The 20,337-nt window shown below is 36.6% G+C and overlaps 2 protein-coding genes across 10 annotated transcripts; both read left to right on the forward strand.

Annotated features, from left to right (window-relative positions):
* The first annotated feature begins 7,817 nt into the window (after window positions 1-7,817).
* Window positions 7,818-13,180, forward strand: LOC114288257 (zein-binding protein (Protein of unknown function, DUF593)). 9 transcript variants are annotated; one of them, XR_014347383.1, is made up of 4 exons: window positions 7,828-9,233; window positions 9,926-10,051; window positions 11,432-11,493; window positions 12,449-12,545. XR_014347383.1 is itself a non-coding variant. In XM_028231743.2 (3 exons), coding segments are annotated over exons 2-3 (1,083 nt in total). In that variant the 5' UTR covers window positions 7,851-8,009; window positions 8,101-8,151; the 3' UTR covers window positions 11,433-13,180. The 9 variants fall into 9 exon arrangements, 3 of the variants coding, with proteins under 3 accessions (XP_028087543.1, XP_028087542.1, XP_028087544.1); XR_014347382.1 differs by having other exon boundaries at window positions 9,930-10,051; XR_014347385.1 differs by lacking the exon at window positions 9,926-10,051 and having other exon boundaries at window positions 7,851-8,009; window positions 8,101-9,233; window positions 12,449-13,180.
* Window positions 13,181-15,839: 2,659 nt separating this feature from the next.
* On the forward strand, window positions 15,840-17,896 carry LOC114288271 (uncharacterized). Its single transcript, XM_082897333.1, has 2 exons — window positions 15,840-16,284; window positions 17,862-17,896. The coding sequence occupies exons 1-2, from the start codon at window positions 15,840-15,842 to the stop codon at window positions 17,894-17,896; spliced, it is 480 nt and encodes a 159-aa protein (XP_082753459.1).
* Window positions 17,897-20,337: the final 2,441 nt, after the last annotated feature.

The raw sequence follows: 20,337 nt of genomic DNA on the forward strand, positions 1-20,337 counted from the left end.
GACTTTCTAGCGATATATATCAATAAATCAGATCAAATTAAAACTTGTGTTTGTTCAAACAAGATCATCTTCATAATTTTTTATTTTATTTTTTAACTATTTTGATCTATCAAGAATTATACATTCAATTAACTTAAATAAATGTATATCTTTATTCTAGTGCTTCCATGTTAACTTCGGTATTTTCTTCCCATTTCATTTAGTGTAATCATATCACTTGTATTATCACAATTTTATATATATGTATATATATATATATATACATATTTGGATAAATTACAAATGCATTCCCTGAGGTTTACTTAAATTCAAATTACCTCCTGCAATTCTAGAAACTACATTATACTCCCTGTGGTTTCTAATTTCATAACAAATAGATCATTTTATTAATAAATCATCAAATTAATTAACGGTTTTTACTAATGTTAAAATTTTATTTCAATTAATAATTTAGATAATTTATTATTGTACAGATAAACCGTTAGTAATTTTACTTTTTTAATTAATTCTATTAAATAAAAAATTCTGATAAGAAAGTATTTATAATTTTTCAAATCATAAAGAATAATTCATATTTTAAGTAAACTTAAAGAAGTGTATTTGTAATTTTCCTTTTTTTTTTTTTTTTCCTTTTTCAAAGTTGGAGTCCCTTTCAAAAAGGCAACACTATCTTGAAGAAGTCCAAATTGTCATTTTTAATCTTTGATAAAATCAGCTCTCAACACATGTCATGCTACTTGTTTTTAAAAACAACAATGGAAATTTTTTCTCTATGGGTGACGTTTAGGATCTAACCTAAAAAGAATCCCTTTCTCGTGCTTTTGTAGTGCACTGAATCCCTCGTTTTTGCAATCCAATAGGCCAGTTGTTAATAAGTTTCAACGCAGAAAAAAATAGAAAAAACAAAAGTATTTCAAGCCCAAGAAATATTTGTATTTTAAGATAGAAATATAAGATAAGATATTTGTATGGATAAAAATATATACCACGTATAATTATTGCAAGAAATACATTATTCTTGATGTTAGAAGACGGCACGTAAATGTTGAAAATGAATGAATTGAGATCTCTACAATAGTAACCTTTGAATTTGGTGAATCTACTTTAAAAATGATCTTAAATAATATAAAAGTTTACTTTTTAAAATGGGAACTTTTTTAATAAATTCATTTTCTAAGAGTTTTATTCCATCCAACTCATATTCTTTTTTACTATTCCATTAGGTCCAATTTGAGATAAGAAGACCAAAATACCTTTTTCATCTGCTTATGTTCCATTTAGTTCACATTATTTTCTTATGTTTCAATAAGTTCTATGGGTGACATAATTACCAAAATACCCTTAATGTGAATGTTCACACCGTCAATATAAATGTTTATATCGTCAATGTGTAGGGGCCTAGCTCATGTCGATCCTCGTGGATGTCCGGAAAAATTCAAGTCGGGCCGGACCGGCCCACAAGCCAAAAAATAGGCCCGACCCGGCCCGTTGATAATATGAATATTCACATTGACAAGTTAACATTCACATTGATAGGAGTATAAAATTGGCCTGCGGTCCGTGGGCGGCCCGAAACCAACTCGTCGCCAGGGACAGGCCCTGGCGGGCCCGTTCACAATATGAATATTCACATTAACATATTAACATTAATATTAACATTGAAAAGAGTGTAAAATTGGCCCATGACCCGTGGGCAGCCCGAAGCCCAGGCCAGGGCCCGGCCCGGCCCGGCCCGTTGACAATGTGAATATTCACATTGACATATTAACATTCACATTGATAGGAGTGTAAAATTAGCCCGCGGCCTGTGGCCGGCCCGAAACCCCCCTGCGGCTCGTGGGCTGTCCTGGGCGGGCCTGGCCCGACCCGTTGATAATGCAAATATTCACATTGACATGTTAACATTCACATTGATAAGAGTATAAAATTAGCCCGCGCCCCATGGCTGCCCGAAACTAGCCCACGGCCCTTGGGCGGCCCGGGCGGGCCCGACCCGGCCTGTTGACAATGTGAATATTCACATTGACATATTAACATTCACATTGATAAGAGTGTAAAATTGACTCGCGTCCTATGGACGGCCCGGGGCGAGCCCAGTCCAGCCCGTTGACAATGTAAATATTCACATTAGCATATTAACATTCACATTGATAGGAGTGTAAAATTGGCCCGTGGCCCGTGGGCGGCTCGAAGCCCGCCCGCTGCCCAGGGCGGGCCCGGCCCGACTCGTTGACAATGTGAATATTCACATTGACATATTAACATTAACATTGATAAGAGTGTAAAATTAGCCCGTGACCCGTGGACAGCCCGAAGCCCGGCCCCGGGCCGACGCAGGCCCGACCCGTTGACAACATGAATATTCACATTGACATGTTAACATTCGCATTGATAAGAGTGTAACATTAGCCCGTGCCCCGTGGTTGCCCGAAACACGCCCACGGCCCGTAGGCAGCCCGAGGCGGGCCCGGCCCGGCCTGTTGACAATGTGAATATTCACATTGACATGTTAACATTCACATTGATAAGAGTGTAAAATTGACACGCGTCCCATGGACGGCCCGAAGCCCGTGGGCGGCCCGGGGTGGCCCAGGTTTGGGTCCGGGCCTACCTCGGGTCGCGGGCGAGCTTCGGGCAACGGACAAGTTTTACACTCCTATCAATGCTAATGTTAACATGTCAATGTGAATATTCACATTATCACGGGTCGGGCCAAGCCCGCCTCGGGCTGCAATCGGGCTTCTGGCCGCCCACGGGCTGCGGGCCAATTTTACACTCCTATCAATGTGAATGTTAACATGTCAATGTGAATATTCACATTGCCAACGGGTCGGGCCCGCCCTGGCTCGAGGTCGAGCTTCGGGCTGCCCACAGGTCACGGGCCAATTGTACACTCTTATCAATGTGAATGTTAACATGTCAATGTGAATATTCACATTATCAACAGGCCAAGCCGGGGCCGCCCACGGGCCGTGGACGGGTTTCGAACAGCCACGGGGCGTGAGCTAATTTTACACTCCTATCAATGTGCATGTTAACATGTCAATGTGAATATTCACATTGTCACGGGTCGGGCCAAGCCCGCCTCGGGCTGCGGGCCAATTTTACACTCTTATCAATGTGAATGTTAACATGTCAATGTGAATATTCACATTGTCAACCGGTCGGGCCGGGCCGGGCCCGCCCCGGGCAGCGGGGGGGCTTTTGGCCGTCCATGGGCCGCGGGCCAATTTTATACTCTTATCAATGTGAATGTTAACATGTCAATGTGAATATTCACATTGTTAACGGGCCGGACCGGACCCGCCCATGGGCCGCGGGCGGGTTTCGTGCCACCACGGGACGGGGGCCAATTTTACACTCCTATCAATGTGAATGTTAACATGTCAATGTGAATATTCACATTGCCAACGGGTCGGGCCCGCCCTGGCTCGAGGTCGAGCTTCGGGCTGCCCACAGGTCACGGGCCAATTGTACACTCTTATCAATGTGAATGTTAACATGTCAATGTGAATATTCACATTATCAACAGGCCAAGCCGGGCCGCCCACGGGCCGTGGACGGGTTTCGGACAGCCACGGGGCGTGAGCTAATTTTACACTCCTATCAATGTGCATGTTAACATGTCAATGTGAATATTCACATTGTCACGGGTCGGGCCAAGCCCGCCTCGGGCTGCGGGCCAATTTTACACTCTTATCAATGTGAATGTTAACATGTCAATGTGAATATTCACATTGTCAACCGGTCGGGCCGGGCCGGGCCCGCCCCGGGCAGCGGGGGGGCTTTTGGCCGTCCATGGGCCGCGGGCCAATTTTATACTCTTATCAATGTGAATGTTAACATGTCAATGTGAATATTCACATTGTTAACGGGCCGGACCGGACCCGCCCATGGGCCGCGGGCGGGTTTCGTGCCACCACGGGACGGGGGCCAATTTTACACTCCTATTAATGTGAATGTTAACATGTCAATGTGAATATTCACATTGTCAACGGGCCGGGCCGGGCCGGGCCGAGTCGGCCCCGCCCTGGGCTGCTGTCTAGTTTTATACTCTTATCAATGTGAATGTTAACATGTCAATGTGAACATTCACATTGTCAACAGGCCGGGCCGGGCTCGCCCACGGGCCGTGGGCGGGTTTCGGGCAGCTACGAGGCGCGGGCTAATTTTACACTCCTATCAATGTGAATGTTAACATGTCAATGTGAATATTCGCATTGTCAACGGGCCGGGCCAGGCCCGCCCCAGGCTGCGGGCGGGCTTTTGGCCACCAATGGGCTGCGGCCCAATTTTATACTCTTATCAATGTGAATGTTAATATGTCAATGTGAATATTCACATTGCCAACGGGCCGGACCGGGCCCGCCCCGGGCCGCCCATGGGCCGCGAGTAGGTTTCGCGCCGCCACAGGACGGGGGCCAATTTTACACTCCTATTAATGTGAATTTTAACATGTCAATGTAAATATTCACATTGTCAACGGGCCGGACCCGCCCTGGTTCGCGGCGGGTTTCGGGCCGCCCACGGGCCAATTTACATTCCTATAAATGTGAATTTTAAAATATGAATATTCACATCATTAAATTGCTAATCGTTGAAAAAATATTTATAAGGGTATCAAAATTAAATATAAGGGCATAAGTGTCTAAGAAAATAGTGTAAATCAAGAAAATGGACTTTATGGAATAAAACTATACATATATGGGACTAAATGGATTAAAAAATTCCTTCATAGACTTCTTGGATTAAAACACTTCTAAATTGGACTTATCAATAAAAATCCCTTTTAAAATTCCTTAAGTAGAAATTTGGATTTGTACAAAAAAAAAATAATAATAATCAAATGCCAATAACTATATTGAATGGTTTTTTTCAAATTATAATTATAAAATTTTTAATTAAGGCCAATGTTAACACTTTTTTTAAGGGTAAATTACAAACATACCCTTAAGATTTATTTAAATTACGAATTACCTTTGTAGTTTTGAAAATTACAATATGCCTCTTAAAGTTTTTAATTTCATAATAAATAAGTCATTTTATTAATAAATCATCAAATTAATTAATAATTTTTAATGATGTTAAAATTTTATTTTAATTAATAATTCAGATAATTTTATTATTATATAGGAGAATAGTGACGAATTTTATTTTTTCAGTTAATTCTATTAAATAAAAAAATTTAACAGAAAAATATTTGTAATTTTCGAAATCACAAGTAATAATTCGTATTTTAAATCAATCTCAAAAGTATATTTGTAATTTAGTTATTTTTAATGAGAGCTTTTTTGATAAATTCACTTTCTAAAAGTTTTATTCCATTCAACCCATATTCTTTTTGACTATTCCATTAGGTCCTATTTGAGATAAGAAGACCAAAATACTATTTTCATCTACTCATGTTCCATTTTGTTGACATTATTTTTTTATGTTTCAATAAGTCCTATGGGTGACATAATTACCAAAATACCTCTAATGTGAATGTTCACACCGTCAATGTGAATGTTCATATCGTCAATGTGTAGAGGCTCGGCCCATGTCGGTCGTCGTGGGTGCCCGAAAAAATTCGAGTCGGGCCGGGGCAGGTCCGACTTGTTGACATTCACATTAATAGAAGTGTAAAATTGACCCGCGTCCCGTGGCGGCGCGAAACCCGCCCACGGCCCATGAGTGGGCCGGGCCAGGGCGGGCCCGGTAAGGCCCGTTGACAATGTAAATATTCACATTGACATGTTAACATTCACATTGATAAGAGTATAAAATTGGTCCGCGGTCTATGGGCGACCAAAAGCCCGCCAGCGGCCCGAGGCGGGCCTGGCCCGGCCCGTTGACAATGTGAATATTCACATTGACATGTTAACATTCACATTGATAGGAGTGTAAAATTAGCCCGCGCCTCGTGGCTGCCCGAAACCCACCCACGGCCGGGCTTGGCCATTTTTTTTAATTCTTTTTACTTTTTTCTACCAAAATTTTATTCAGCTTGTTTGGTTCCAATTTTCAAAAAATTTTACTTTTTCATTTTTCGTATTTTAATGTTTTCAATGAATTTTTTTAATATTTTAAACAATTTTTTTTTAATTTTTAGACATACCTAACATAAATATACCTAAAAAGTAAAAAAATTGTGAAAAAAATCTTTTAAAAATTCACTAAATTCCAAAAATACGAGAAAAAAAATACGAGAATTCAGTATATTTTTTGTATTTTTATGTATTTATTAATTTTTTAAAATATTTTTTCACAATTTTTGTACTTTTTAGATACATTTAAGTAAGGTACATCTAAAAAAGTAAAAAAAAATATTTAAAATTTTAAAAAGTTCACTAAAAACAAAAAAACACGAAAACCAAAAAATCAATTTTCAAAAAACTGAATTCAGAAAACTGAAACTAAACAAACTGATTATTTTTCACAAAAAAATACATTGCGCCTCGGCGCGGGCTGGGCCTCGGACCTAGCCTTGAATGGGCCTTAAGCGGGCCGATGGGCAGGGCCGGGCTTCAAAGTGATGGCCTAGGCCCTAACCTAGGGTCTCAGACATGCTCAGGCCCGGACCCAAACGAGCCTGTCCCAGGCCGTGGGTGGGCTTCAGGCAGCCCACGGGCCACGAACCAATTCTACATTCCTATCAATGTGCATGTTAATATGTTAATGTGAATATTCACATTGTCAACGGGCCGGGCCTACCCCAGGCCGCGGGCTAGCTTCAGGCAGCGGGCAAATTTTACACTCCTATCAATGTTAATGTTAACATGTCAATGTGAATATTCACATTGTCACGGGTCGGACGAAGCCCGTCTCGGGCTGCGGTCGGGCTTCGGGCCGCCACGGGCTGCGAGCCAATTTTACACTCTTATCAATGTGAATGTTAACATGTCAATGTGAATATTCACATTGTCAACGGGCTGGGCCCGTCCCGGCTCGCGGGCGGGCTTTTGGTCACCTATGGGTCGCGGGTCAATTTTATATTCTTATCAATGTGAATGTTAAGATGTCAGTGTGAATATTCATATTGTCAACGGGTCAGACCGGGCCCGCCCCGGGCTGTCCACGGGCCGTGGGCGGGTTTCGGGCAGCCACGAGGCGCGAGCTAATTTTACACTCCTATCAATGTGAATGTTAATATATCAATGTGAATATTCACATTGTCAACGAGTCGGACCCACCCCGGGCCGCGGGCCAATTTTATACTTCTTATCAATATGAATATTAGCATATTAATGTGAATATTCACATTGTCAAAGGGCCGGATCGGGCCCGCCCCAGGCCGCGGAGGGGTTTCGCGCCGCCACGGACACGGGCCAATTTTACACTCCTATTAATGTGAATGTTGATATGTCAATGTGAATATTCACATTGTCAACGGGCCGGGCCCGCCCTGGCTCGCGGGCGGGTTTTGGGCCGCCCACGGACCAATTTTACATTCCTACCAATGTGAATTTTAAAATATGAATGTTCACATCATAAAATTGTTAACATAAAGGTATCAAAATTAAATATAAAGGTATAAGTGTCCAAGAAAATAGTGTAAATCAAGAAAAATGACTTTATGAAATAAAACTATACATACATGAAACTAAATGGATTAAAAAATTCCTTCATAGACTTATTGAGTTAAAACACTTCTAAATAAAATTTATCAATAAAAATCTCATTTTTAATGTATCTATAAATAAATAAAATAAAATAAAGGCGAATCAGCACGCGCCGCCATAAAATGACACATGTCCTCGTGGAGCGAGGGAACATCAATCAAAATCACAATCGGACAGAATCTTCTACAAGTTTCAAAACTACCAAACTGCCCCCACATATTATTACACTCTTTCCAGCGTTGCCCTTCCCTGTCAAACGGCATTTTCAGAGAATCCTTGCTCTCTCTCTCATCCCACTCGCCATTGCTCTGACTCTGATAACGCCTCGTTTGCCTCGAACTTCACGCCTCTCTTCTCGCTCCCCAGTCCGGCACTCTCTCTCTCTCTCTCTCTCTTCACTCTAACAAGGTCAGTCCTTCCATACTTCTTTTTATCTCATCCTTTGTCTAGTGGGTTACAGAACAGAGATACATTCATAAACATATATTTGGCTCAATAGGTTCATGTGTGTGATGCTGAGTTTGGTGATTCAAACTTGGACTGAAGACTCATGCGGATTTTGGGTCACTTTTGTTTGCTACTGATTGTTTGCTCTGTTGTTGATTTTTATAAGAGATTTTTGGAATATATTTTGGGGTTTCTCTTTATGGATTGTGTTTCATTTTTTACTCAGAACGGTGATTTTGGAGGTGGGTTTTTCGTATTTGGGTGTTTTAGGCAGTTGTTCAATGTGCTTGGTATTTTTTTGCTATTCTGTTTAGGATTTAAGGTACTGCAATTTGGGTACCATTTTAATTTTAGAGGGAAATCAAGTGATTTGAGAAATGGGTTTTGCTCAAAAATTTGTATAGATGATGGGAAATGCAATAACCCAAAGATTTCACTGTTGGAGACCATGATGGGCCAATTGGGGGAAACTCGAGATATTGCAAATGGAAATGGTGATGTCAAAGCAAATATTGTTTTAAATGATTATTTTAGAGAGAAATCAGGTGATTTGAGAAATGGGTTTTGTTCGAAAAAATGTGTTAATAGGATATGCAACACAGAGATTTCACTTTTGGAAAGTTTGGAAAGTGAATTGGAGGAAACTCAAGAAATTGCAAATGGAAATGGTGATTTCAAAGCTTCAAATGAGGAATATGGTGATGACAGTGATGAACAAGAATGTCATGAGGAAGATGAAGAAGTTGATGTCATGGCATTGAGAAAATTGGTGAGGATTGAGAGGCGAAGAGCTAATGCTGCTTATTTGGAACTCGAGAAGGAGAGGTTAGCAGCTGCCACTGCTGCTGAGGAGGCAATGGCAATGATTTTAAAACTTCAAAATGACAAGAGCTTGATTGAAATGGAGGCCAATCAGTACCGGAGATTGACCGAGGAAAAGCAACTCCATGATCAAGAAGTGATCCATTCATTAAGATGGATTGTAATGAAGCACGAATCAGAGAGGGGTCTTTTGGAAGACCAGTTGAGATTTTTTAGGCAGAAATTGAAGCCCTCCATGGAGGGTTATGAAGGGGATCAATCCGAGGGAATTCACGAGTCTTTGAGCTTTTTCAACTCAAACATTGAGGATAGTCCTGGTGGTGATGCACTGATTAGCTCGCTTGACATGGATTTGTCACCATAGTAAGTTCTTTCTTGTTTGGTGTGTGTATTGATGTTGCTTCCTTTTTATGGGGTAAATGGGCAGAGTGACATAAGCATTTGAAAATACAGGTTATTGATTATTAGAGATTGAACATTACAATGTAGCTTTATAGTTATTAATTTTTCTTGTGTAAATTCATTTCATAATGGACGCTTTTGAAAATTGCAGTTAAAATATGAACTAGGAAGGTGCTAGTATGAATTGGTATTATGCGTTGCACTTTTCTTCCCATTTGATCAATGTATCTTGGCTCAGTTAAATTATATGCTCTAGTTTTCGCGGTATATCCTTATACTTTTAGCAAGAAGCGTACTCATTTGGATCTTGAATTTATCAAAGAAAAGGAAAATAATAGGGAAATGGATTTAACTTCTTTCACTTGATTCTCTTTTCCTATCTCTTCCCTTGTCTTTTTCCTCTACAAATCCAAGATCCAAACATGACATTAGTGAAGTTTAGTTGAATATTCTACTTTTCAAAAAAAAAGTTTAGTTAAATTTTCTTCAATTAGAGAGTGCCAGAAAAGGTCTTCTTTTCTATCCTTTTCTTTCCCCCTCCCCTGGAACTATTTTCTAGATTAAATATGAAGTTCTTGCCTGTAAAACAATGGTAGATTAAATTTCCCTGCATTGATTTGTTTTTTGTACTTTTTCTAATACAAAGTATTTAGACAGAGTGACCACAAGGAATGTTCTTCCATTCTTCCTGAAATTCCACATGGGTGAAGAATAACAAGTACTAAAATTATTTTTTTTGTGAGGAGCTCTCTATTGCACATCAAGACAATCGGCCTCAGGTAATACCATTGTCTAAACTATCAGAGTCTTGGTTCCCTATGAACTTGCAACCGCACCTTGTTAGGATCAAATTCACTTTTGTTGGTGAACTGGCCATCCCATACCTTCTGCTTGTCTTATATGTGTGGAACCAGGTCTTTTTCAGTTGCAGGCTCCCCCTTGAATACATAGGGTAGATAGGTCTGGGTGGGAATCATCCGTCTTGATTTCGAACGCCTTCTGAACGTTTTGCATGTTCAGAAACAGTGCCTAGTCCCCATTCCTGGTAGACTAGCTCAATATGTCCCTTGTTTGTTCATTCTTTTAGTTTGTCGTGTATACGTTTATTTGTCTTACCTAAGAAAGCCTAGCCATCTAATAAGTACTAGAGGTCCATTCAATGCTCTACTAAGCTTGATCTCATTTAAGAAAAAGTAGAGCCATAACATAAATATTAAAAATTCAACTTATAAGGGAAACCTTTCGCAACAAATGTGGTTGTTGCTTTTAATCTTCTTGCACTAGACAATGACACTTCTTTTTAAGAAATCACCGACAGTTTATCTCTAGAAATACTGCATTTTTACTTACTCCTAATCTGCTACATTACTCCGAATAAACTCTTCCTATGGAGTAATGACAAGTTTTCATTCTCATGCTATACTTGTTTTATGAGGGAAAAAATGGAGAGAGAGAGAGAGAGAGAGAGTGAGAGCCTGGAATGTTAGAACAAGAACTCCAACCCCCTCTTCATAATATGGTTGTTTAATTCTCATCTTTTTTTAGAAATCATCCAAATCAACTTTTGCATGTAGTATCATTGGATTATACTGTATTCAGCTTTTTAATTATCCAACTTCCCACATAATCACATCAACACTGAAGAAGTTAGCGTTGACTTTTTGCTCTCGCTGAGCTGTTTTCACATCATTTACAGATCTTTGCAGCATTGAAAACTCATGTCATGTGAACGCCAGAAATTAAAGAATTGCCTCCTCCAATGTTCATGATTTGCTTAACTTTTCAGTACACTTGTAAACTTCACATTGGACGTACACTGATCAACCAAATATTACCCAAAACGAAGAATGCCTTCTATTGTGGAGAGCCATATGATCTACGTTGCATGTTTGATATTCATGATGCTAACAGAAAATTTAACCTATCTGTAGGATGTATTGTTGCCTTCTCAATTATGAAAGATGAGAACATTCTTCACATTTGATAAATTTTAATTGCTATGAAAATGAGGCTGAAAGAAACTAATCGATATGCCATTTTTCATTACATTGACTTGGCTATTGCATATGGATTTAGATCATCATCAATTTGTATTAAAATATTCAGCATTGGGAAGGTGTTCACCTGATATTTTGCTGCATTTATTTGCTTTCCCTTAGGCGGAATGGTGAGAGATGCTTTGTGGAGAGTGCTTTTGTCGCTGATATTTTCAATATAATTGGTGAGAAATGCAATTAACTTGGAGTTTTCATGCTACAAGAGGTTGATAAACAATAGCATTGTGCTACTAAACATCAGATTTTGCAGAAATGTTTTTGCTGCTCATTGCTTTCGGCTTAATAGCAAGTGACGAATATAGTGCACGGGGTGCACAACAGAATTGGGAGACGCAGAATCTGAAAATTGCTGCTCTTACCAAAGATATGATTTGCTTGCTCCCTAAGTCCGGAGAGATTTAGGAAAACACAGACAATACTTTTTTTCATTTTTTTGTAAATCACAACTGTTTGGTTTTTCAAGTTACTTTGTAATTAGCTAGAAATGAACTACATGTTTTGAATAATAGAGTCAGTGATACTGTGTTGTTATGGGGCATGACTTGAATTGCAGAGATCCAGATATACTTTGTTGTCGGGTATAATCACTGATGTTGAATAAGGGGTGAACAACCCGTAGAGATCAAGAGACTGATGAATTGCTGGTTTTAAAATGTAGAGCATTACTTGATTTGCAGGTTTTAAAATGCTACACACTTGGAAAAAATGACAGAAAATAAAATGTATAGAACATATTCATTCTAGGTATACTTGCAACTGCTCTAATTTAGAATCCACACTACACACTCGATTTTTCACGTTTTCCTGGGTATGAATCTCATCATATACAACTTCATCATCATTTGATGCACATCCTTGTCATATTATTCAACCTGAGTTCTAGTAGGGGAATTTTACTATATACACCCCTTGAAAGAGGTGTACCATATCCATCCCTAATTATGTCTTTTTTTTTTAAGTTTGGTCATGTCTCATGTAGTGTTTGGTTGTGATCTTTTTTTTTAATTATTATTATTATGACTCAGAAAGTGTGGAGTTATGTTAATTTTTTCTTTAGTTATAAAGTTGTATATCATAATCTTTTCCATTCTAATAAGACTAACTCCCTGAAGGATCCAGGGTACTGCTGTGACCCCCCACTACTGTGATTCTGTTGTGCCTAAAACGGCACAGTTTCAACTTCTTTTTTTTCCGAGAGGGAAGAGAGATAAACATTGGAGCAGGAAACAAAGACAAGGGTTTGCTATGAAGCATTCAAGTGATAAATTGAAGCAATTAGGGAAGCTAGGACCTACCTTTGGAATCGGCACTGGCTGTGGTGTTGGCCTCGACGTTGGCCTCATCAGCGGCACTGGATTCAGTCCTGGAATCTGCGGCTTATAGCTTGGAGTTGGCTGTGGAGTCGGCCTAGGGTTTGGCTATGGAATGGGCAGAGGATCTCTTACGATGACAGACGAAGATACTCTAATGTCAGCAAGTTTTTCAAAGGGAAAGCAAGTCTTTCTTCAAATCTTCCTTCTCAGGATGAGATTGGTGCCCTAATTGATGAACTTGTCATGGACACCAAGCAGCTAATCAAAGCCACTTTCACACAGGTAGATAAGTGCAGGAGGTTTTGAATTTTGATGTATTGTGTTTTTAGGGTTATGTTTGGATTACTCAAATTTAAGATCTCATACCTATACAAAAACATGTTTGTGTGAATTGTTTTGAGTTTGTAGAATTTCATTTACAATGGATTTGAATTTTGATTTGAGTATGTAACATGTGGGTTTGAATTTTGATTTGAGGATGTAACATGAAAACAATACATTGATAACAGGATCTGGAAAAGACAAGAGGGTTTGAATTGTTTTGAGTTTGTAGAATTTCATTTACTATGGATTTGAATTTTGATTTGAGTATGTAACATGTGGGTTTGAATTTAGATTTGATTATGTAACATGAAAACAATACATTGATAACAGGATCTGGAAAAAACAAGAGGTTGAAATTGTGTTTCATGCCTGATTAAAAAAAAAAAAAAAAAAAATTGTGTTTCATGTTCCGTTGTTCATCTCTCTTCTTTTTCTCTTTGTCTCTCTAGAATTATGGTTTTTTCGGAATTTTAAAAAAAAAATTGTGCCGTTTTAGGCAAAGCAGGGTACAACGGTGGGGGGATTTGGTTGTATTCAGTTAGGAGATTATGGAAGGAATTTGGAAAGGGAAAAGATGTGTGAAATTATGTAAAATGTAGATATATTTTATTTACATTTTACATACCTTTCCTTTTTTCCTTTCTAAATCTCTTTTCAAATCTCTCAACTAAAAACAACTATAGGTAATGGCGGAGCCACGTGGTGACTAGGGGGCACGTGCCCCCTGGATTTTATTTTGGGGCATTTACATATAAGTTCCATTTTATGAACTTATACTCCATTAGGTCTTAGATAAAATTATTTACTCTTTCAAGTCCCATTAATTTTTAATAGACTAATTTACCCATCCAAACCCCCCTCCCTCTCCACCAAATCCATCGGCCATTTCTCCAAAGAAAGCTCAATTTAGAGGCAACACATCCAAACCTCACTTCAATCAATCTTCTCTCTCTCTCTCTCTCTCTCTTCCTGAGTTCGTCGCCACTGTCCCCAATGACGCCGTCTTCTTCGAAAACGCCATCGCTCGAATCGTCGTGATCAGGTCGCCGGATGATTCAGATCTAGTAGAAATCATTGTCAGCTTTTCGAGGACGATGGCGACAGAACAATAAGGCTAGGGTTTTGAAAATCTAGTTTTTGATCAGCAAAGCGTAAATTATCTCTTTCCTGGCACTATCAAATGAATATACTTAAACTAGTATGGAAGTTAGACTTTGCTGAGGGGAAGTGAAGATATTTCATTCTCTGTTTCAAGTCTTTACTTGTAAAGGGGGAGGGAAGACAACAGGAATTGATATGTGACTCAAAAATGTTCTAAAAATGTTGCAGCTCTCTAAGTCAATTTTAAATTGAGGAACCACTGATATCAGCTAGGAGAAAAGGTGCAAAAATGAGGAAGGCAGCTGTGTTGGGCAAGACTTCATGGGATAATGGTAAACATGAAGCATGTTTTGTTTTTGAAACTGCCCTACATGTAAAGATTGCACAGAGAGGGAGAGAGAGAGAGAGAGAGAGATTTTTTTTTAAATTGAGAACCTTCTCAGTATTCACAATTTTAATCATGAAAAAATTGAGAAATTTCTCAAAATTGATAATTATAAATTTCTTAGAATATTCGCAGAATTATCTTTCTTTTCAATCCCATACTTTTCTCAGAAGCCAAACAGAAATTTTTTAATTTTGATAATTATATACTGAAATCATTCTCTGTTTGAAAATTAAGAATATTCTCAGTTTTGGAATTAAAGGACAAAACGTCTTTTTACCTATAAATGGGACTTATTGGATCAAAAATTTTTTGATAGGACCTAAGCTACCACCAAATATGTAAACAGGACTTTTTGGTAATTAACTCTTTTATTTTTTATTTTTTATTTTTACATATGTATATAAATAAAATTTTAAACAAAAATAATATTTAGAATAAAATATCAAGGGTATTTTTAAATGTATGAGAACAATCGTGATTGTTTTATTGAAAATGGAGTGACTACAACAAATTATATTTTTATGTATGAAAATTTTGTGAAAAAATCTCAATATAAAGTAATATCCATCATTATTGATATGTAAATACAATTAATCTCACTATATATATGTAAAAATAACTAGAGTGTTAGTTAAATTTGCATGTGGAGTTCATCCTTCATATATTGATTTACTATTGGTTGGTGATATCATATGTTAATTATGACATGACATCACTATTACATGAAATTTATACTCAAATTTTGTAAAAATTTGATTTATCTTATCATTATATAATTTATTTTAAGACTTAAATATATGAATTTTTTATATTGTTCATGACACACTAGTTACACGCAATACTTTCTTTTCGATTTTACTCGAAATTAATTGTAAAATTTTATGTGAAATACTTTTTAATAATTTATTTAAGTTTTTGTACTTAATAATAATTCAAAAATTATTATTATCTTCTTATTGTTGGTTATGGAAAAATAAATAAATAAATAAAGTTGTAATCAATAAGTATCCCTAACTCCGCCAGGGTTGTTAACAACTCTGCCGGTCTCTAGTTTAGGTTAAGGAGAAGGGTTATGTCTTAGGTAGCTGACAGTCAACACGTAAAAAAAAGCCGCTCAGATCCCTTATGACAATAAATCTTATTTTGAATCATTTAAATGCTAGGTTGTTCTCCTTAAGTGACGCGTTGCACCTGCCTCTGGGTGTTTCGAAAAATGAGCAAAGGGCGCCGCATCGACGCCTGGGTGAGGTGAAAAATGGGCAAAGGTTCCCACGTTTTTCTGGACAAGCGCGGATAAAAAAAGTTAATCCAATACTATAGGTTTAGGGTAGCCACTTGGAATATAGGAACCTTAACTGGTAAGACGATAGGGTTGGTAGATGTTATGATTAGGAGGAGAGTTAATGCAACTTACGTACAAGAAACTAAGTGGACTGATGAGAAAGTTAGGGAAATTGAAGATACCGGTTTTAAACTGTATTACAATGGTAAGGATAGACGTAGGAATGAGGTAGGAATCTTAATTGCCAAGGGTTTTGTGGAGAATGTAGTGGAGGACATTAGGAAAAGGGATATGATTATGTTAGTTAAACTAGTTGTTGGAAGGAATATAGTGAACGTTATTAGTGCATACGCCCCTCAAGTAGAATTAGATTATCAAACTAAGAGGGATTTTTTGGAGCAAATGGATGAGATCTTACAGGAGATTCCCGTAGAAGAGAACCTGATTAAAAGTGGAGATTTTAATGGTCATGTAGGCATTGATAAACTAGGCTATGAAATGGTGCATGGTGGATACGATTTTGGTAACAGAAATGAAGCTGGAGAGAGTATCTTAGATTTTGCGTTGACTTCTAACCTGGTAGTGGCCAATACTATGTATAAGAAGAAGGAGGAGCATTTGATAACCTTAAGAGTGGGTCAGTTAAGAGCCAAATAGATTACATCTTAGTGAGAAAAGTGAAATGCCTAAAATGCAATGATTGTAAAGTGATTTCTGGAGAGAGTCTGACCTCTCAAAATAAGATTTTGATCCTAGATTTATATTTTAAAGGGCAATACCAAGTTAGGAAGGATGGTGGGCGTCGTAGGATGAGATAGTGGGACCTAAAAGGGGATAAATTAGAAATATTTAAGAATAGAATGGATAAGAAAGGTACTTGAACCTTGGAAAATGATGCTAACACTATGTGAAACTCGGTGACCAATTGTATGAGGAGAATCTTAAGGGCAGTGCTTGGAGAGTCGAAAAGAACAGGACCCAACTCTAGGGAAACTTGGTCGTGGAGAGAAGAGGTTCAAGCGGTAGTTAAGGGGAAAAAAAAGTGCTTTAAAAAGTGGCAAAATGATAGAATTGAGGAAAACCTTAAGAGCTATAGATTGGCTAATAAGGAGGTCAAAAAAGTAGTGAGATAGGCTAAATTGAAAGTTTATGATGACCTATACAGTAGACTAGATAGTAAGGAGGGAGAGAATATAGTATACAAACTTGCTAAGATACGGGAGAGGAAAACAAGAGATTTTAATCAAGTTCAGTGCATCAAAAGCGAGGATTCTAAGATATTGGTGAGGGGTGAAGAGATTAAGGAAAGATGGAATAACTATTTTGAGAAATTATTAAATGAGGAACATGGAGGTACGATAATAGGGAAAGAAATGGCCAGTAATACGATAAACCAAGACTATAGATTATATCGTAGGATTAGGAACTTTGAAGTGGAGATTGCACTTAAGAAGATGAAATCAAATAAAGTTTTAGGACCAGATGATATTCCTATTGAAGCTTAGAAGTGTTTGTGTAAAAAAGAGGTTGCTTGGTTGACTAGGTTGTTTAACAAAATTTTGTTGACTAGGAACATGCCAGATGAGTGGAGGAAGAGTATTTTAGTACCAATCTATAAGAATAAAGGAGATGTTCAAAATTGCAACAATTATAAAAGAATCAAGCTAATGTGTCATATAATGAAAGTGTGAGAGAGGGTGATAGAACGTCGATTGCGAGATACAACAGAGGTGTCAAAGAATCAATTTGAATTTATGTCTAGCAAGTCAACAATGGAAGCAATCTATCTTTTGAGGAAAGTAATAGAAAAGTATAGAGAAAAGAAAAAAGACATTCATATGGCGTTTATCGATCTTGAAAAAGTATATGATAGAGTGTCCCGGGATATAATATGGTGGGTGTTAGCAAAGAAAGGGGTGACAAAATGTTACATTGATGTGATTAGGGACATGTATGAAAGGGTGGCGACCACTATTAGATCGCTTGCTAGAGAGACAAATGAATTTCCTATCACTGTAGGGTTACACCAATGATCTACCTTAGGTTCTTATCTTTTTGCTTTAGTTATGGATGAGTTGACGATAAATATTCAATATGATGTGCCATGGTGTATGCTTTTTGCAGACAATATAGTGCTAGTGAATGAGACTAGAGAATGAGTTAATATAAAGTTGAAGATTTTGAGAAAAACTCTTGAATCTAAAGGATTCCAAATAAGCAAAACTAAGACAAAGTACATGAAGTGTAAATTTAGTAACAGTAATAATGAAAGCAGAGGAGAAGTGAAGATTGAGAACCAAGAACTGCTTAAGAATGAATATTTTCGTTATTTAGGATCGATTATCGCAACAGTGGGGGAGATTGATGCGGATTTGGCCCATAGGATTAAGGCGGGATGGTGTAAGTGGAGAAGTGCATCTGGGATACTGTGTGATAAACGAATACTCACTAGACTTAAACGTAAGTTCTATAGAATGGCAATTAGACCAGCGATTTTGTATGAGACGGAGTGTTGGGCAATCAAGAAACAACATGTAGATAAGATGAGTGTGGCTGAGATGAGAATGCTAAGGTGGATGTGTGGCAAGACTAGACAAGACAGAATTAGGAATGAGTATATTTGGGAATGAGTAGGAGTAGCACCGATAAAAGATAAGTTGAGAGATAATCGATTGAGATGGTTCGGTCATATTCAATGAAGACCAACAGAGGCAGTAGTGAAAATATGTGATGCTATAACGGTAGATGGAAATGTTAGGGGACGGGGGTAGGCCTGGATTAACGTTGGTTAGCGTTGTAAATTGAGATATGGATCTACTTAATTTAACTAACGCAATGACTTTTGATAGGGCCGCATGGAGAAGAAGGATCTATATAACCAACCCCATTTGATGGGACTTAAGGCTTGGTTTGATTTATTTTAATCAATAAGTATCTCTTTTGATTTAGTTTTTTGACTCCGCCACTAATTATGCGTGATTGTTAACATTGGAAAATACGCAAAAAAAAAATATTAAAATATGTGAAAATGTGTTGAATATTTTGATAATTTCAATGTTTCTAATATTTTGATATTTCGTATTTTTTATAGGCAACTCAAATTGTTTATAAAAATGTCAAATTTAGGAACACATGCACAAGTCTTTCGTTTACAACAGAATCGGTGGGAAGTAAAAAACAACATTCTTTGCCTACAATAATTTTGTTGTGATATAATCCAATAACTTATATTTAAAATAGAGGGAGACTGGTATATGTTTTAATAAGTTGATTTATTATTCAATATATTTTATAATAATTAGTGACATTCTTTATCAAATACTATTCAAAACGACACTAATTGTTAATTTTAGTGACAATTTGAAAATTGTGTCACAAAAAATGTCATTAATTATAAATTTTATCGATAATTTAAAAAAAATCGTTGCAAAAAAAATTGTTAATTTTCAACTTTCAGTATCAATTTAAAAAATTTATTACAGAAAAAAGTCACTAATTGTAAGTTTTAAATATAATTTTAAAAAAAAAATCGTTGATAAAAAAATCACTAATTATCAATTTTTAGCGACGTACAAAATTGTCATAAAAAAATATTTTTAATAATGATTTTACTATAACTTATTTTCAATGAGACTTGACAGAAATTAAATTTAACTATTAAGACTTATTAATATTTTATTTTAAAATAAAATTATCCTTTTGATTTGAGCCGTTGGACTTTGGTGTAATTCCAAGGACTTTGTTGAGGTCTATTCATCTTAGGAGTGTTTTGGGAAAATGGGTTAAAAGTTGTTTTTTTTACTTTTTTTTTAATTTTTTTACCCTTCTTTTTTTTTTTTTTTATGAGAGAAGAAATTGGTTAAAAACTGAAAAGTTATTTTTAACCCACTTCTCACCTTATTAATGTTATTTGTTGGAATTCGTCTCATAATGCTTGCGAGACTTCTGTTTCTCTTTGTAATCCATTTTGTTTTTGTTTTTGTTATTGTTATTGATCTTGTTGATTTTTTTAAAAATAATTCATAATTGGTGGGAAAGTACTTGTTGGTACATTGGTATTGTATCTTAACAAGATCATTTTCTTGTAATGAAGCTTACAACACCATCTTTAAAAAAAAAATTAAAATTATTTTTTTTTTTAAAAAAAGCGATGTTTTATTGATCTTATTGATGTTTTTTTTTCTTCATATATATACAAATAATTCATAATTGGTGGGAAAGTACCTTGATGGTATTGTATCTTAGCAAGATCATTTTCTTGGGATGAAGCTTACAACACCATCTTTAAAATAAAAATAAATAAAAAATTATTTTTGGTTTCAATTTTTAGAATTTATTTTTCAGAAAATTTTACTTTTTCGTTTTTCATATTTTTTTTATTTTCCGTGAATCTTTTTTAATATTTTAAGAAATTTTTTTAATTTTTAGACATACCTAACATAAATATAGTTAAAAAGTATAATATTTGTGAAAAAATATTTAAAAAATTTACTAAATACTAAAAATACAAAAAAAAAATACAAAATTCAGTAATTTTTTTTTGTATTTTTGTGTATTTATTAATTTTTTAAAATATTTTTATAAATATTTTACTATTTAG

Source organism: Camellia sinensis, chromosome 12 (genome assembly GCF_055761805.1).
Source record: "Camellia sinensis isolate YWXY chromosome 12, ASM5576180v1, whole genome shotgun sequence".
NCBI classification, from domain to species: domain Eukaryota; kingdom Viridiplantae; phylum Streptophyta; class Magnoliopsida; order Ericales; family Theaceae; genus Camellia; species Camellia sinensis.

Excerpts from the sequence above, each read along its gene's own strand:
- LOC114288271 (XM_082897333.1), top strand. The coding sequence starts at position 15,840 with ATGATTAGGAGGAGAGTTAATGCAACTTACGTACAAGAAACTAAGTGG. Across the intron at positions 16,285-17,861 it reads CAGAAATGAAGCTGGAGAGA|ACAATATAGTGCTAGTGAAT; the intron begins GTATCTTAGATT and ends TGCTTTTTGCAG.
- LOC114288257 (XM_028231742.2), top strand. The coding sequence starts at position 8,152 with ATGCGGATTTTGGGTCACTTTTGTTTGCTACTGATTGTTTGCTCTGTT.